General features: G+C 43.6%; 1 protein-coding gene across 1 annotated transcript in view; it reads right to left on the bottom strand.

Moving 5' to 3' along the window:
- Nucleotides 1–19,712, bottom strand: part of sox6 (SRY-box transcription factor 6) — a 109,897-nt gene that overhangs the window by 51,073 nt on the left and 39,112 nt on the right. Inside the window, exons 5-7 of the mRNA XM_069671211.1 lie at nt 13,940–14,029; nt 3,424–3,596; nt 1,705–1,773 (exon numbers count right to left, since the gene is read on the bottom strand). Of these exons, the coding sequence (XP_069527312.1) occupies nt 1,705–1,773; nt 3,424–3,596; nt 13,940–14,029 (332 nt within the window). The remainder of the gene's footprint in view (nt 1–1,704; nt 1,774–3,423; nt 3,597–13,939; nt 14,030–19,712) is intronic.

Raw genomic sequence — 19,712 nt, 5'->3', positions numbered from 1 at the left:
TTTAATTGTGGATGTGGTTCAGTGAAGATCTGTGGCACAGTCGGTCAAGGGAGAAGCTGGCTAACTGGGCTCTGCAAGAAACAACTTTACTTGTATCTCTGTTCAAGTGTTTGAAATGGATATTTAGAAGTACGCTCCCATACACACTCGACCCCCCACCCTCTCTCCAAACTATGCATCAAGGGGAATTTTCAGGTATCATTTGCCTTTAACTTTGTGATGAAAGCAAGAGTCTCGAAAAGTGAGATGCATTAGGGCTTTGCCCTTATGCTCATTGAGCATAAGTAAAGGGCCCTCCATGATATGAGTATAACTAGCCCCTCAGTAGCGTATAAGGTACTTCATTTTAGAGTGTTTTCCAGACAGAGTGTCATGCTCTGGGCCTCTCTTTAGTGGAGTGTAATATGGAGGTATTTTTCCAATAGACTGTCCACTGTTGAAGTGGAAGGTCCAGGATAGTGGCTTTCCAAGAACGTGTTGACAGTGTGGCCTTTACTTAAAAAATGACTCTTAAAGGGGAATTTTCGATGTCCTGGAAGTTAATCTGGTTGTTGTGCTAACACCTGTGAGAAACCAGAATGACTTCTGCTTATGTGTATAAGAACAAACTCATATGTAAGAAGGGGTGTCGTGCCCTGTTTACTGGAGAAATATTGGAGGATATAAGGAGAAAACTGCTCTCAAGTTTAAAAACACCCTCTGGGGAGTACTTTCAGGGGCTGGAGAAACAATTTGTTGTAAGTGAATGTTTGAAGAGGTAGGAAAAAAGAAAAGAGATGATGGGGAGTTGTCAGTAGAAGAACAGGCAGAGGAGGAGGAGGAGGAGGAGGAGGAGGAGGAGGAGGAGGAGGAGGAGGAGGAGGAGGAGGAGGAGGAGGAGGTGAACGGAGAAGGATGTGCCTGACACTGAGCACACCCAGCAGGATAACGTTCTTCACACAGGCAGACCGGCTCAAGGCCTTGACCACTGCCAGTAACAAACCCTGGATCACCCTGAACTGTCTGACCATGTCCAGTCCGCTGCCTGGGTGGTCTGTCATTGCATGACTCTGTTCTGTATCAAACAATCCACACACACACACACACACACACACTAATGAGCGTGATAATGTCTGGCTTGAAGTGCATAAATATCTCCCAGAACAACTACAAGCACTAACACACACAGTGTCAGCCCTGCTGCAGTAATGACAATGTAAGTTTCAGTAGTTGTGAAAGCGTGCCACGTTGCCCGTCTGGGGCCCGACTCGTTTCAGAGGCATTTACCAGCCTCTTTCATGTCCCCCACCTCCAGGCTCTTCTCCATCAACAGGACTCATTAGCTGTTGTTACACCCACCCCCCACCCCTCTCTCTTTTTTTTGTTCATTAAGATGTGCTAATTATTCTCCTCCATATTTTAAAGCCCTCCCAATTACCAACAGGCAATTAACATTTGATGAGAGTGATGAATGTTAGTGTGACACAAAAATTAAAGATAAAAAGACAAGAAATGTAGAAAGGAGAGAAAGAAGATGAGACGGAAAGGCTAACAGAAGCTAGCAATGATATTTACTTTCATGTCTAATATTGTTGATCCGTGTCATTGGGCTCACGGTGAGACCAGTGGTGCACAAATTACACTGAAGAGGGAGAAATGCTGTAATGATCAGTGTGGAGGAAGTGTAAGCGGTACGTGTTAGCCGACAGAAACACTTTGACTGACCTGGATCTGCTGCTGGAGGAGGTTGATTTTGTGCTGCTGCTGCAGGAGCTGCTGCTGTTGTCTGGCAATCTGGTTGGAAACAGACAGAAAATGAATATTCTCTGGTTAAGCTGACTTAAAAAAGGAACTAATATCATGTAATACTTTTGTTCTCTTTTTACTCAACTACATTATAGAGGAGCTGCACCGGAGATACTGCTCCTAATAGCTATTGTGGCCACTAGAATAAGTCGAAAGAAAGCCGTTACAATGGGAAGAATACAGGAAGGAATGTGCAGATTAATAGGACCGAACAATATTTCTTTTTTTCTCCTTTTAATAAAAGTTTTGCAAAAACACACAACGGCAAAATCTTAAAATACAGTTGTCGCAGTGAACATGAAATAAATAGTTCTGCACAATCGAACATGTTGGTTAAAGAGAATGAATAATTTACAGGACAGACGAATGTGGTGATGACGGGGATAACTGGTGCAGGCAGCGTGCGGGTGACAGAGGTCCCCGCCGCCCCTGAGTGACAAGCGGGCCCCGCCGCAATCCTTCTCATTCCAGCGGTGCCCCTTCCTAACATGCCCGCTTCATTGAGCGTGACAACCTAGTTTTAAGTGTCATTTAATTTTCATTTTTAAATATAATTACAAAGTGTTCACTGTAAGATATCGGTCGTCTGCAAATGTGTCAAGATTAATTTGTGCTGGCTTCCTCACGAGTGTCAACAGTTAATTACTGTGTTGTATCTTGATGGCTCGATGACATTCTGGCTCTCAGCGGGCTCCCTCTCTCTCTCTCTCCCCCTCCTCTCTCTCTCTCTCTCTCTTCCATTTTATTAATATTCTTCCATTTTAAAATAAGATCAAATAATAAAATAGCTTACATCACTGCTCGTTTATGCTGCGATGTCTACAAAGCCTACAGAGTTGAGTGTAGTTTGCAAATGAACATCATTGATTGAAAAAGAAATCAATACTGTTAATGTATTATTAGTGTACTATGACCAAATGCATCACTCCAAGGTATACGCTCTATCTGTTCATTTAGCACATGAAGGTCTGAGAGTGTGCCGAGAAAACTCTGAGTGAACTCCTCGCTGATAATTGACTCATAGCCATTAGGCTGGCTGCTGATAATAAAAGTGTCGCCCGTGTGGATAGTTTGTGTCCTTATTTCTTCCCAGACATTAACACACTTCATGGCCTCTGCTAATTTGCTGATTTGTACAATATGGCTCATTGGCCTGATTCGTGCTGCAAATCTAATGCCAGTCTTGTTCTAATAGGAGCCGATTTATAAGATATAGAGGACTTCCATGTTTAATATAACGTTTAATTCACACATTCCCTCGCATTTGTTAGCACAAGTCATAATAACGCTTTTCTACCACACAGCACAAACGTGGGCGAGAGAGCATGACGGAAACATCGGAGGTAATATAAAATATCTCTTAAATCTAATATTATTCCAAATTTGCACAGAGGACTGGGGCTTTATTGGCATATTTCAGGCATGAAATTTCATATGAAATAGAAAAATCAAGTTGTTTTGAATGGGGTTTACTCTAAAGACAGAAGGGGAAATAGAGTAAACAAGGTTTAAGAAAGGAGGAAGGAGGATGTTTTAAACTGTAAGAATAAAAGAAAGAGAGGAATATTGGAGGATAAAAGGGGAACACTTGCACTTATAAAGAGATATATTAGGAATGTGAGAACAGCGAGTGGTTACCTGCTCCTGCTGCTGACGAGCTAACTCCATTTGCTGCCTCTGTTTCTCCATCTGTGAGGCGGCCAGCTTCTTCTGTTCGTCGTGGGCAGCCAGGAGCTGTTCCCGCAGGCTGATCAGCTGGGAGATCATCGTGGAGAGCTGGTGCTCCTTTTCTGCCAGGCTCTCTGGAGTACCTGGGGAGAGAGAGAGAGAGAGAGAGTGGTGTCAGGAGTGAGGAGGTGGAGTCATGAAGATACAGGTGTGTGTAATGTATGAAGGTTTCATAGTGGTGTTAGTAAGAAAGCCTGCAGAAGGCCTTGGTCATTGTACACTGCTAAATATAGAATAGTAACCGTGCTGCACACACACCGATCAGCATCTTGTGCTATAGTATTGTGCACAATATATGGTACAAAGAAAACCACACAGGCAGCAACCAACTGCAGTGAATTCGCCAGAAAGTGTTAAGGTCACACACAGCCTGGAGTTGTCTGTTTGACTGAAGCTGCTGTTCAGCGCTCTCACAGGAAGAAAGGGAAGGAATTGTTCCCGGCACACGGACAAAGAGCTGCGGGGAGCTGTCAAACTGAGATGGCAGCTTATGTCAGACTACCAAGGGTCTAATATAAAGAAAGTGTTGGAGTCAGTGTTTCCTGCTGGACTGAGCACTACACAAGTTTGTCATATGTTACAACAACACACTGGAGAAGGAACTGGTCAGAATTACATGGACAAAAACAATGTTTACACGCTGAAAGATACGCTCTGAATCCACTATGACAATCACACAATCAACACGCATCAGCACGTCTTATTTTATTATCTGTGTAGTTACTTTCTGCATATTTCAAGCAGACCAATAGGCTCGCTCCTCTCTACGGTCACATGTGGACGCTGTGTGTGATAGAGAGAGCGCCTCCGCTGCACTGCTCTCTCCCTCCGCCTAATCAATGCTAAGTGATCCTACCATTGACTTACACCGCCAACATAATTGCCAGTGAGAGGCTAGACAGTAACTCACTCTCCTCCCACTGCACTCCTGTGTGACAAGCTGATCCCAGAGAACATGCAAGAAAAAGAGATGGGAAAACCGACGGGAGAGAGAGAGACCGTAAGAGAGAGAAGGATAAAAGCATAAAGATCCAGATAACAGTACAGTGGAGTCTGGCCCCGGGCCAGCAGGAGCTGAATTCTTTCCTGGGTGTCTTCCTCTCCTCTCTGGCCACATCTGTCTTGAGTTTCTCCGAGAGCTCCCAGGGGCCCTCTCCACTCAAACTATTTTAATTTGACTAAACACCTGATTTATTTTATCTCTCCGATGAGGAAAGCCGTTTGTCTTAATAGGGCTTGTCAACCTCCAGAACCCATTCAGGGCAATTTACTGGCAGGCTTGTCTGAACCTCGGCTCGCCTCGCTCTGCCTCCGCTGCCTGCTGCAATGGAAGAGAGCTGCAATTCTCCTAACGAAAAAAAAGCACCTAAAAGCAGCTATTCATTGGGCCTGCGTGCAGTTTCCAAGGCCTGAATTGACTTCTTATTCACCCGACTACACTTGTTGTGAATGGCTTATCTGTAAAATTGATACAATCAGCACCAATTTTATTAACCTTTGGCTGTGTCCATGAAGGAGCTGCCTTTTACAGGTCACCAGCGAGATGCATCAGTCGTTGTCACAATAAATCACTGCTATCAATACTGTGGAGGGAAGGAGGGAGGAAGCGAAGAAAGTAATAAAGAAAGGGAGAAAAGGGAAAAAATCATCCAGATGAAGATGAGGGCCATCGGGCCTCGGGGCCGGCATACATGACCTTGAGTTGGGAACATCTGGACTCACTGATGCCCTCCCAGCCTGCCTAATTACACATTTCTGATGATCACTCGCCAGTTAAGAAGTGTCAACACTGTAAAAACCTACAACTGCAAACATTTATAGAACGCGAAGCACTTTTTTGTGCTTAAATGTGCAGAGGGACTGGTGCTTATAGGGTCCACAGAATAACCTGATGGGTTAGTCAGAGTGTGGAGAGCTGAGTCCTGCCCGGACACCAAAAGAATACTAACAGAGGGCCCATTGTTTTGATGTTAAGCTGAATTGTGGGAAGACCAAAACACCCTCAGTCCTATTTTGTCCTTCCTTTTCTGCTGCTTTTAATCTTTTTTGCCACTTTGTTTTTGCATTTTTTTTGCAACAAAAGCTGAAGACATTCAAACACAACTTTTTCTTGTACCGTAGATACTGTACTCGGCTTTGTAGAAAATCAGCCGCATATGTTTTTTGTTGGCTGCCTAGTGTAAAAAAATCTCTTTCTTCCTGCTTTAAATTATGGATCAGCTTTAAAATGCAGATAAAACTTTTATTGGGTGGTGCAGAAGAGGAGAGTCGCGGTCTGTGTCTGACCAGCCTGCTGACAAAGGAGGCCGTTTCCTGCATATTGCATGGCTTTTAACAGCGGTGGGGCCGGGGTCTGCCTGTTAACATGTCTCCTCACATTGCGCTTCCGATGGCAGACAGACAGCCCAGAGATGCCTTGGCGCTACATAAACCCCAGCAGTCGGCCCAGACCTAACATGTTGTGACATCCTCCTGTTAGACGACTGAAGCTCGGTAGGACAATACCCGCCTGACACAGGAAGAGGATCCCAGGAGTGAGCGGTCAAGCTGTTCTGGCACTTTTCTTGTTATTTTTTTCTCAGGCTGCGGTGTTAACTTCAGAGATGTTAGATTGACACATAGGAGGAGGAGATGGTGAAGCTGTGTTGTTCAGCCTCAGCCCATTCAGCATTCACCTTTTGAGATTCCTGCCCTCTTTTAAACGTCACAAAGTAGGGCAGAAAACATCAACGGGTGACTAAATAAATGATAAGAGGAAAACAAGCGGAGCCATGGTTGCTTGGGGAGGGATGGGGGTATTTGAGCCTTGGGGTCTTTGGATAAAAGGCACTTTGTAGGGGTGCGATTTGTTCTGTCCAATACCCACATCTCCCTCTCTTTTGGCTCCCTCCTCTCTGCTCTAATCAAGCAGTCTCTAATTTGGGTTCCAAGTCCAGTACCGGGGAAAAAGAAGGAGGCTTGTTACTTTGAAGAGTCCCGAGTGAATAACACAGATAAAAGATTCAGGCACAAAAAAAAGAAGAAAAGCGAGGGAGGGTGAGGGTGAAAAGGGGGAAAATCACAAGGCACCCTATTCTCTTCCCTTGCTTTGGTTACGACAGCTGAGCCATTATGACCAGATCTGAATTGAGTTTTTTAGCGGCAGAAGACTGGAATTTCTTTGTCTCTCTATCAGTCAGCCATTGTGGACGCTTCCATATGCTGCGAGCCCATCCTAAGTAAATTAAGACTTGTCTAAATGCTACGATTGTACCAAGCTGTGTCCGCACACAGACCGCACATAGCTTGAATGCCTTGCGTGCTGAGGCTCTCTCTCTCTCTGCTCTCCGCTAAAGTGTGTGTGAATGTGGACATGAGTGTGTACAGATGTGTGTTGCGTGCTGCTCCGATCGATAAAAGGTACATGCCGCTGAGTAAATGCACACGTGTGTGAACTCTGCGGTCATCTGACCCTTTGTCCAATCTTTCTTTGGGAAACACAAAGAGCCAATTGAGTAGCAGCTAATGGCGTCTATTGGAACCTTCTTTGGTGTTCAAAATAGGATTTTTCTGCCTTTCTTAAAAAAACATAAAACTGCCTCTACCAAAAGATTGAAACGCATGAAACAGATTCACTTTTGTGATATTGAATTTAACAGAAACATTTAATCCTTTGCTCAGAATTCTGAGGATCTACATTGGCACAAACCCCAGCTAGAATAACACGTTTTATGGGATCCCTTTGCTTTTAACTACTACATACACTTGTTCAGCAGTGCTACAAGGCCATATGTGTTTCCAGTAATATGGTGTTAACGCGTCTCCATGCCCTACAACCAAGACAATATGAGCAACAGCTGTTTCACCTAGCTGGCTGCCTCTGCCATGATATAAAAGCTGTTAATCTTGCCAATAAAACCCCATTAACAAGCATGAGCAATGACTCACAAGCACAAGTCATCCATTGGCAGCGAGGGCTCCTCAGTCCTTAAGCTTTCCTGTATAGATGCTAGTTCAAACTGAGAAGCTAACAACTGGATTTACTTAAACGTACTGCTCTGGAAATGCTAATGCTAGCCCTATATTAAAGTATATTTTCTATGTGTATTGACGGATGTGATTTTAAGACACTTTCACAGATTCAAAATCCTTTTAATGGCTCAGCAGATGAATTTTTGCCACAAGTATTCTGATTGGCATATGGAGAGGTTATTAATAAAAGGACACTTCATCCATGCTGGTTTTGCTGTTCACGCTGAACGCTGATGGAGACTAATATTTTGATGAAAGAGGAAGCTTTGCTCTTCAGTATAATTACACTAATGTGAAAGCTCCAGCACTTCACTGTCTATCCATGACACTGGACGAGGTACTTCATCAGACCCAAGATAGACGCTCGACCTGAACGCACCGCTCCATAGGGAATGCCAGGGACCCTGAAATCCACACTGAAGGGGGAAAAAAAAAACTTTACGCAAACGCTAAAAACTTTACTTCTTTCAGGACTTGAATGCGTCATTCTTTCACGCTACAATACAGTGCAACACCATAGAGGTTGCAAGGCCGCATATAGCAAAGATCATTCCAGGAAAACAAAGACTGTCTCCGGTCCTTTTATTCATCTCTCATGGCCTTTATGATGATGAGTCTGACCCGTGTGCCCTTACAATGAAAAACATACAGAGTTTTCAAGGTCTGTCTCATACAAAGCGCTTAAAGCCTTTAAGACAGTGATGGAGGCAAAAAGCTGAAGAACCTTGGAAGTGAATTAGGACTTCAATGTTATCTCTTTCTTTTCACCGTGCATTTATTTATTACCTTTTCAGCTGAGAATTAAAGAAGGATGTACTTGATTTCTTAGACTGATCATTCAAAAGACTTTTGTCTTTGATGGATAAGTGCTTTTATCCACAGCGTCTGCGTTTTGTGAGGGTTTAATCCAAATGACACGCTGAAATAGATGAACAGGACACAAAGACACCTGAGAACCGGTGCTGGCATTCACAAAGTATATAAGAACACCTGCTTTGTTTACAAGCAGTCAAGACGGTTGTCCTCATTAGATCCAACCAGAGAACATAAATGAGTTTAGTAATGTAATGTTAGAGTTGCTCAGGGTGGGAGACAGTATTCACGGGGCCCAGGAGAGCACGTTGGGCTTTAAATGGAGAAGAGATGGGCCACACAGAGCAGAGCAGGAGGGCTTATGAAGAGACGAGAGAGCTGAGATTCTGAATTATCTTGGATATAATCACACTGACATGCACAGTACTAACTACAAGTGTAATGCGAGGGTGCTATATTAGATTGAAAATCCCTTCATTTTCCAAGTCAAGTTTTCTGCAGCTGCATATACTCCTCTTTCAATGTATAAGATAAGCTGCCTGCAAAATGATAAGAATAACAAACCATTTTAACAGCGTATCTGTCTGTAATTAATTGTACAGTCCTCCTCGCACTGATCACAAGTTTGACTCCCGGTCTACCGACCATTTGGTGCATGTCATCCCCCACTCTGTACTCCCAGCATTTCCTGTCTCTCTTCGGCTGTCCTATCAATAAAAGCAAAAGCCAAAATTGGAAGATAGTTTGAAGAGAATCCAGATGACTTTTGAATAGTTTTTAAAGCTACAAAGAATAAAGAGGTAACCTCACATAACAAACAAATAGGAGTTGGCACATGTAGAAGGGGAAGGTCCAGGTCAAATTAAACCGTCTCTTTGCATTTTCCTGCACTTTGGAGACGGTCCCTAAAATTCAGATGTTGTTTGCATGTGTTCATATTGCATGTTGTATTAGTATCTGATAATGTATTTGATCACATTATTAGAAGTAGCATAGGTGCTCCCTTTAGCAGTTTTTCTTGACAAATTATTTTTGCTATACAATGTTTTAGTGGAGTTAGCGTCCTTTTATACATTTTATATGTTTTTTTTTTAGCTTTGCACATGTTTTACATTCTCTTCAAATAATAACAGAACTAATACGCTTGTTTGCATGAAATGTGTAATACATTTTATAAGGTCGTTAGTTTGGCAAACCAGTGCAATATAATTCAAAGTGCATACAGTGAATTCTATCCCTATTACACACACACACACACACACACACACACACACACATAAGAGGACAGCACTTCCCTTTTTACCTCCATTGCCACAAGCTAAATTCCTCAATTCATTAGAGGAGAAAAACACACAGTCCAACACTCTCATACATTCATCCTGCAAATGTGGCCTGAGGAATAATGATTTAGTGTGGCTCATATTTCACCTGAGTGCACAGGGCAAACAGTTGACTGAAGTGTTGTGGAGAAAATGCTAACTGAGGCATTTTTGACTCGAGCAACTGGACAGATCCCGTTTTGTGCTGTTTGTGTGACTGTTTTTGTGAGTTTGGGTAAATACGATATTCATAATATTTATGTACAGTACGCTGAAAACACACAAGCAATTTGAAGTTGACTGCAGACAATTCTTTTCCTGTTTATGTGGAAAGATGCAAGTGGGTATCACTGGAAAATGTGCATCTCCAGTGGCATTAGAAGTGTGTGGAAGCCGTAGAGAATGAAGTAACATCCTAAAGTGAATGATCATGTTTTAAAGCTGAACAATGCCGGTTCTGTGCTCACACACTGGACTCCTTTCTGTGTGTGTGTGCAGGAGTAAAGCCAGCACAGGTAGGGCCAGCATCAAATCAGTCTCAGCTGCCGCCCCGGCCCTGCCCTGTGTTCTCCTCCTAAACAGCTTCCACTTATCTGCCTGCCACAGGACTGTCTGTGCGAGCCCACCACTGTCATGTAGACACCATTCTCAAATTGATTGTGACAGTGCAAGAGCCCCGATTTTTCTGCTTCAGTATCCCAGCTGCCGTTTCTGCTGTACAATGCTGAGCTTTTTTCTTATTTTTATTTATTTTCTTTAGCAAATTCCAAGAGAATGAATACAGCTTGTGTTCCAATTTAGTAACTACATATTTTCCTTCAGTTTGAGTAAATGCTCGAGCGTTCTGCTCTTTTTTTTACCCCCCTCCCGATGGGGGGGCCGGGAGACTGGCACTCAGCGGGGAAACTTAAACAGCTCTGTTGAGTGTGAGGCTCTAAGACCCTGCACAGAGCAAGCATGCAACACAGAGCAACCTTATCTGCCAGTGGACACTGTGCGCTATATTTACATTTGACACAAAGTGTGTATATATGAATGCATACATGCACAGAGCAATAAAGTATGTCATTATAAGCGTCCTAAATCATATGCTGAATAGGGGCTGTGCATGTTTGTGATAGAAAAATCTCTTTGACGTATATAATTATAAATGTCAAGTCTAAGTATCCGGACTAAAATATTTTTCTCTCTCCACCTCTTTTCTCTGCACTCCTCTTTCCACCTTGCCTCCCATTATCTGCTACTTTCTGTGGTTTGGAGCCCTTCCAGCGGCCTCCCTTTCTTGCTCTGTGGTTTTGTTCGAGAGATTTCATCTCCCTCCTCATCGTTCCTGCAGATTGACAGCTAAGCTCAGGTATGAAAACAAACAGTTAGCTCTGGAATTGACTGGTGAAAAGAAATCCGCCACTAATGCTCCTTCACAAACACTCCTCTTTTTTTTTTTTTTTGCCTTCACCTGCTCGTGCTAAGCCCTAACAGCGTACAAGAAAAGGCAGATGGAGATTTGAAATCATTAACCCTTCATAAAACCATTCTACATGTCTGGCTTAAGCGCACCACCTCTGCTGGATTACTGTGCTTATTTCCACTCGCGCTAAAACCTCAGAAACAGCACATTATGTAGCCAAACAGCCACATGTCAATAAGCTATAATTATACATCTGTAAGAGGTAAATTGTTGGGTTAGCAGACCATGAAAAGCAAACCTCTGATGTTGTTGATACAATTGTTTTGTTTGTTTACTGTACGTGCGTGCTCACCTCAGCGGGATAAAGTATTCAGGGCATGTTTGAACACAACTGCAGTAAAAGAATGTCTTTCTTTTCACGGTTAAGGCCTCGGGTCAAATCCTGTCACACCTATTGTTTTTCAGCTTTATTTGTTATCTCAGAGCGAGACCAAATTATTTCCCCAACAGTCAGATTCCTGCACTTGCCTGTGCAATAACACAATTACTCGTCTTTCAAGGTTTTTTAGGCTCTGGAACAATGTCAAAAGGTAGCCTGGGAGGTGCTCCGTGTAATTGGTTGAGGAATGAGTGAGCGATCAGCAGAGAAAAGACAAGGCCACTGTGCCAGTATAGGTACTGTAGTCTTTATCTGCATGTCAGCTTTTAGTCTCTGCTTTCTTTCATTCACTTAAAACCTACAGGCATGTTTGCCTTTGTACTGATTTTAACCTAACAATTAATGGAACCTCTGATTCATCATAACACTTTAGATCTTAATCATAAGGTGTTTTCTGCTCGCTACCTTTGTTTATGTTTTAATTAGGCGGACCTTGTGCGTCTCCAACCCTGGGCTTCTTTTTAATTGCCCGTATTTACATCAGGCAGACATCAAACGCAGAGAGAGAGAGACATTTGTAAGGGGGAGCACAAAGCAGCCCTTTGAAATGTCTACAGTCATATGAAATGGCATGCTAATTAAAAATCTAAGGCTGCCACTGTGATAGGAGAAGCATTTATATTGGTAACTGTGGTGTATAGACTGTCTACATAACTCGTCGACAGAGACAGAGGCCATAGTGTTTATTATCAGACTCCCTACCTGTTTACAGACCACCAAGTAACCTTCCTGTTGCCATTCATCAAACAGAAGAAATGCCCTGCCTGTAATTTAACAGACCGCCTTTCAAAAGGCTAAATCATCTGAAACATTTCACCCGGTGCACTTTGATCTACTGTGGCACACAGTGCACCAGGGCAGGTACAATGAATCTAGTTTACCAAGCAGTGATTTACCCTTCACTTCATTAAGGTTATTGCCAATGAATATGCTCAATAGAACATTCAACAGCTTTTTTTCTTTTCCTCTGAAAGTGTAATTCAATAATTAAAACCAAGCAGTTGCGTTATTTAAGTATGTCACCCGTGTAGATGTGTTCCTATAGCATTTATTCTTCCCTATACCCACTCTGTTACCGAGACTTTAGCGTTGGCAGATACAGAGCACCCTTCTGATACCAAAACAGTGATTGCTGACATTTTGCTAGCTTTGACTAACATTAAACTCTGCTAGACTGAAGGGTTGTTATTTGTTACACATGTTGTGGAATCGGTGTAATGACTCGCCGATACATGATACGACATTTTAGGCAGGATCGGAGGCCAATAACAATAGCCCCTTATACACTGCCGGTTTAAGGCGGGATTATTACGCCTCTGTTACGTTTCATCTTTTATGTAAAACACACAGAGGCGGAACGATGGTGCGAAGTCGTTCCACCTCTGAGCCGGCATCAGAGGTAGTAACAGAGGCGAAACGGCGTCAGTGTAAACAGCGTCGCTGCAGGGCGGAACAGCGCTGTGTGTGTGTAGGTGAAGCTTGCGCGATTTGTTTATACCTTGTGCACATGTAACACACTGGGGCGGCTTTACGCCGGCGTTGCTTGGTCCAATATAACATGACAAAAGCGGCATGACAGCAGAGCTTTGTTGCTGAGGCAGAACAGCAATGTTATGTTGGTTTCTGTATCAGATCGACTCTTCACTCACGTCTATTAAGATAAATAAATGTTTAAAATCACCTACACGGGGAGGGAATAATCTTTCTTCATAGTTTTGTGGATTGTCTTCTTAAAAGACACAAGAAGTTTTCCAATGAAGGGAAAGTGTAGGAGCCAGTGACAGCCTGGAGTTATCAGCCAGCTGGTATTGTGCTTCCCTGTGCTGTATAAACACACCAGCTCTCAGTAACAGTCAGTGCTAAGGACTGAGCAGCAGCCCTGCCCTTCCTCGGCCCACCTTAGCCCTGTCATAAACACAGATTTTGTGGGAGTGTTGAGTTTTTCTTTGGCGTGCTGCACTTGATACGCCGTGCAGGGCGTTCACTGTCAGACTCGAGACATTCCACTCAAAAGCAGGCTCGCCGAGGAGACGACTCTGCGCTTCTCCTCTCCGCTCAGCCGTTCGCTGTTTACTTCAAGCACACTTTGGGTTCAGCAATTACCCGAACGGCATGAACGTACTGCATGTGCCACAGCGGAGTCGCCGGGCGCAGGGACAGCTACAATAAACCGCTGACAAGCACAGAGAGCGTCGGCTTTTAGGTCCAAACGGGCTGGAATTTTGAAGACAGCACTTTGGACAGAGTCGGGCATTCCAACAAAAGATAAGGGAGGAGAGAAATGAACGAGGAGGGCAGCCAAGGCCTTTGTTTAATTTCAGAGTACAAGGCGGTTTCTGAGATTATACAGTGCTCAGATAATGTACGTCTGATAGGAATGAGGGACTTGTTAACGCGGCTAAAAGAGGCGTTTGTGTGGTGAATCTGTTTTCTTACCTTTCACTTCTGCCAGGAGTTCACTGGTGTTGAGCCGCTCCATCTTCTCTTTCCACTCTTTAGAAAGCAGTTTCTCCATGCATGAGGAGTCTGAGAAAGAAAAAAAGATACATCAAGTTATTTAATTGAAAAACACAGTCAAGGTCCCTGTTTGGAGTGTATTTTTATATGAGTATGGACGATTGTGTATAGAATATAGCTTCCTTTTTTTATAGTTTTGTGGATGTTATAAATCCTTAAATATATTACTTGAATGGAAATTAAAGAAAGCAATTGTAGCAGATGGAAAAGAGGTATTTTATTTGATGGTATTGCCCGGCGGACATTAAAAAAGACTCAGGCCGACAGTAAAGAGATGAGCTCAGGGTGGAGTGAGGAGGGAAGCAGGCATTGTGGGGATAGCATAAGGGCAGAGACGCATTAAGAGGGAGGCAAGGAGTGAGACTGGGTACGTCCGAGCGTTCACATGGCTGCCAATGATGAAAACAATTAACATTTGTCCAGCAGACAATGAATCAGAGGAGGAATGGCTGCAATCTGCCATGCTGTCGCTGGGGTAGCTGATAAAGAACACACTGGGCCGTCTGACCCGGGCCTCCACCATCCACGCGCCGCTCAGGGGTCAGTCTGTTCCCATCAAACACCAGGAGCACAAGCAAGCCTCCACCTTGAGCCAGTGTTCTCCACAAACCGCCTGCAGGATGAGCCAGATCGAGTCACGCAGAGTCCAGTCCTGGAGAGGCTGATTAAAGGAGCACCTATCCCGTTCAATCCAATTCTGGGAGGGCGATGAATGTAATGTTTATTAGATGATTAAAACGCTGCTGTGCTGATTTCTATAGAAATGGTCCTCAGGTTGCACACAGCGCCTCAGGATGGTGTAATTTGTAAAACCGTGTTTTTCTAGATTTGGAGCAAAACGCAAAATCAAAGCAGACGCGCTAATTATCAGCACAAAGCCCTGAGGCACCATGATGAATAGTCTATCCACATATCTACCCGTTAATCGTTAATTAATATAGTTCTGCCAACAAAAGGACTGTAACTGAAGAACTACCTGTCCCATGCAATATTTCGGACCCTCCAGCTTCTCCGTTATCATTCTTGTCATCAAACACTGAGCAGATTTATACCCTTTAAATGTATACAAGTGTTTCCTTTTATCCATCCCTAACATCTCTTGCCCTCTGCTTCCACAAACCAAACACTGCTGCTCCCTCTGACAAACACTCTGACTTCAGAGGAACTGGGAGTAACAGGGAGTCTGTACGTCTTGTTGCCTTGTTTAAGGATGGCTTTCTGAGAGATCAAGCAGAGTGTCCATTTTGTTTGATTGTCCACTTCCTCCAGTGTGATGGGGGTCGACAGGACATCTCCAGCTCGGGGTCATTATAACATTACTTCTGCTTTATTGACTTTCCAATTCCCAACTCACAGTTTGTCCCCTTGACCCTAAGAGAGAGAGAGGAAAGGCTGCGTGTGTTTGTGTGTGTTAACTCCCTCTCTGGCACAAAGATCACCCATCTTAAAACAGGGGTTAAGGGGAGAGAGAGGGGGGGGCGTAGCAGAGCTCAGCTTTTCTTCCCCGTGTTTCACCCCTGGGTGAGACAGCTTCCTCTCTCTGAACAACAAACTCCCCTCCGATCATAATCCTCAGGCAGACAGGGCGACATCAGTGCATGACATTTTCTCCCCTGAAGCACAGAAAAAGCTTATTTTTAAAGTTGTTCTAAGGGGAATTAAACAAACACAGCGAGCATATGTTAATATGCACACATATGTTCCCCCTCTGTGACGCACACACATACGTACACGCACGCTCTTTCATCACAGATGCTGCTCTAGCACTTGATCATTAAGGAATGCACCAACTGTTGGAGATAATGTGGTGCCAGCTTCCATTCTACTCCAGTCCTCCCCCTTCTTTCCACCTCCCTCCCAGGAGAGCCGCCGCTCCCTCACTTCTCCATCCCCTCCGCCGGGCCAGACACGACCTGCCAAGTCCTCCACCAGGAGAGACTACAGCTGGAATGCACCGCTGTCCTCCCTGCCTTCCACCTGGGAGACGTGAATAATGACCTGGATTAGGCTATAAAATAACTCTCAAACATCTTTCAGTGTTCGAACTGCGCGGACTAAAAAGGCAACCAAAAATGGTTTTGGTGAAAGCAGAGCAGCTTCTGCGCAGGCGCGCTGCACAACAGTAAAGGAGTCAGATGTCTGGCTTTCTTCACAGCAGCCTTCCTCAGCCCATTTTTCACAAGAATTTAGATTAATGCTATTTCAGTGTCTAAAACGTCTGTCTGTTTTTGCTGCAGGAATTATAGATTCCACTGGAAACACTGGTTAGTATCAACGTAACAATTACTGTCGGGCTCTGACACAGCATGTCAGAAATTGATCCACCCTGTATTCTCCATGAAATAACAAATTATTGCCGAAAAGATTTACACTTCACTGATCTAACTGGATCCAAAGTGCTGGCAGATTTGTAAGTGAAAGGCAAACATCATTATGTTAGTGATGTTAGTGCAGCTTCTGAAGTTTTCAGTGTAAAGACAAGTTTGCTGCTCTTGTCCTTTCAAAGTAGGACATCACATACTGGGGAATTAGCTTAGACAACAGAAGAGTCCAGTGAGTTTATTTTTATTTCCCTTTGGGGGCTCTTAAATCTCTCGCACCCCCTCCCCTTCCATTTCTCTCCCTCCCCCTCTCGAGATAAAATGCTGTGTGGCTGGGGAGCAGGCCATTCAGCTGGGATGAGAATGGAATGAAAACAATAGCCCTTATCAGGCTCTTATTTACATTTTCCCAGCGTCCCTGCAGTAGACAGCTTGGCTTGTCACCAGGCCCAGATCGCCCCACTGGACCCAGACCAACTTCCTCCAGCCCCGGCGATTCCAACGGTCCCTGCGGACCATCGCCTGGCACGGACCCACTCCGCTCTGCAGCTAGCGCAGATAGCAACATACAAGACAAAACTACTGGAGTGTGTGTCCAAGACGTGTTCCCATTGAGGGAGGAATGGTTTCTGGACTACTAAGCCTGTCTGGGTCTCATTGTCTCCTCTCTGGGGCTGCTGCTGGATTGCTGGAAAACCGCCCTGAACCCTTCCCCGGGATTTTTCCAAAGTGTTTCCAAGTGGCACTCAGAAGAAAGTGAATAGTCATCACTGATTTAATGCAGCCAAATTCAGCCAAAAGTTTGTTTATCTCCTATCAGCGCTATCATCTCTGGTGCGCCGCTCCTGTGCAGGTATTCTGTGATCTTATTGATGTGGGTGCACAGGCGCAGGGATTAAGACACCTAAAGCTGAGATGAGCTGCTGAGATTAGGCTGCAGCTTTTTAACTTTTACTGTATTTAAAGAAAACAAAGCTAATGATCCACATTAATCTCACCAAAGGAACGTTTCCTGGTTGACGTGTGATGTAAACAAAGCTCTCAGCACCAGCAGTCAGTGCTGCCAGAGTACACAGTAGAGAAGCTAAGAGGCAGGTAAGCTATCAGTCCTGACACCGACTGTCTCCACTTCCTTTCCTTCAGTTCGCTCCACTGTTTTTACTCTCTTGTCTTTTAATTCCACATTTAATAATCTGAATTATTTTTTTATTGTTCACACTGAAAGACAAAATACTTTTATTAAATTGAGTGCTAGTCGGCCATAAAAGCCCGTGCTTCACGAAGGGAAGAGTAGTTTGCTAATTTATGTTTTTATTGCCGCTCTAAACAGAGCAGTTCATTCAAACGATCATTGCAAACTGTAGAGAGGCTCGAATCACTGAATAGAACACAAAATAGACGAATAAACAGCTTCAAACAAATCAAGTCTTGTCACTTTGGAATTGGATTGGACAGTAATAAAGCAGATCTTAAAAATTCATGGCACACTAATTTTCAAATTGCTCTGGAGGCCGCCGTGGAGATATGAAGTCCGGTGTGTATATAAAAGTTAGTAAATACACCAGCAGTGCACGCGCAGAAAGGCAGCTTTTACATGTCACACTTTCAGCCACTAAAAGGTTTAATCTACTAAAGTTGTTGATGCAACAAAACACGCCGTCATGTCTGAAAAGGCCGAGACTGCCTCAAAGCACAAGAATGGTTTGTTACAACATGCAGCACTTGGTATTTTATTACCCCGTGTTGTCAGCAATGAAATGGTTCTGTCTGTCTGCCACCGCAGTCAGGCCTTCTCTGTGTGCGCTGTTCTCCTGGGAGAAAGATGATACTCGTGTTTGAGTGTTTGTTGTGCTGAAAAGCCGTTGGCAGAGAAAAGACGGCTATCTGGGAGAGTCAAATTAGCCATAAGTCATGGATAACAGACTGAGAGACCTCCCCTTTAGCATTGGCCTTGTATATCAGTTATCCCCGCCTCAAGGGGAAACATGTAATTACCAAATCAATGATCAACTGACACTGACCATATAAATAATTTCCTCCCCAGAATGCAGAGGCGCGTACAGAGAAACAATGCTGAGCGGGGGGAACACAGGAAGTGGGGGTTAGAGACTCTAAACAAGCTTCAGCTTGAGCAGCTCTTTTTTTACAGTTTGTCATAATCCAGTTTAAGTCAACCAGAAAACTCCTCCTCTGAAAACTAAACTGAGCATAAGAGAGCTGAGCAAGGATACAAAATGGAACAAAGCTGCATCATCATTTATGCAACCTTTTTGTATTTATTGTAACAATAAAGCAGCTACTCCATATTTTGTGTCCTTACAGTAACCATCATTTCCTTTAGCAAGGTTCTTTCCCTTCCACACTAAAGGCTAGGTGTCAAAAGGTTACACAAATGCATGTTTTCTTGCTCCAACAGAAATAGCCGTGTGTATAAAATGTGGAAATATAACCGATGCAATTTGTTGAAAATGTCTTGGACCATAGAAAGGAAAGGTTAACAAAGATGCTTAGTAAATATCATGTCCTAAGTGTAACATCAAAACCACTTCTCCCTCATGCATCTTGTCTATGAAATACAGTCATATATTATAACATGTTGATGACTGCTGCCTTGTGAAGCTTGGCTAAAGGGTCTAATGAAGTGAGCAATGTGATGAGAAATATCCACTGTAACTTCTTTGGAAATCACACAAATCACACCCTGCCATTTGGCAATGATTGATACAGTCATAAATTATGCATGAAGAACTCTATAGGATATTAGTGCTTTTGATTTACTTCATTATACTGACTGTATCATGTGATTACACATGTAGAAATGATGTGTCTACGATCTCAAAAACAAAGATAAACTAGGACGTCTTAAATAGCTCTGAAAGGGACTCTTACATTTCACCGCTGCGTACAGTATATTTCTTTAATTCAGGCGTACATGTCAGAGATAAAACTCTCCAAATCTCCGTCAGACAATGATAGGCTCACGTCTAATTTCACATCCACTCCGCTCTGCACGGGAAACAAATCAAAAGTCGAGATTGATAAAAAAAGAAAATGACTGTGACACACTCCAAGAAGTCCTTTGAATATCTTAATCACAGACACACTAAAAACAAGACCCCATCATCACAGCAAATAAAACATAATAATTACAAGAGGCAGGCAGGGAAGTGAAATGCAGAGAGAAAACATGTTTTTGTCATTCAGCCGGTAGTCCCTGAGACAACAGCTGCTGGATGCTGCAAATACTCCTGAAGTCTCCATAATCATGGCGTTATTGAAGTGAGGACAAAAAGGGCACTAATTGCAAGGGAGCAATCGGAACGCAATAGGTTACACACCCGGGTGATGCCGCACAATGCAAACGCTAAAGA

Source organism: Semicossyphus pulcher, unplaced genomic scaffold (genome assembly GCF_022749685.1).
Source record: "Semicossyphus pulcher isolate SPU_LCO1_2020_fin unplaced genomic scaffold, fSemPul1.0.p SCAF_1, whole genome shotgun sequence".
Lineage (NCBI taxonomy): Eukaryota > Metazoa > Chordata > Actinopteri > Labriformes > Labridae > Semicossyphus > Semicossyphus pulcher.
The sequence above is the reverse complement of the archived record's forward strand: the minus strand, read 5'-3'. Positions and strand labels throughout refer to the sequence as shown.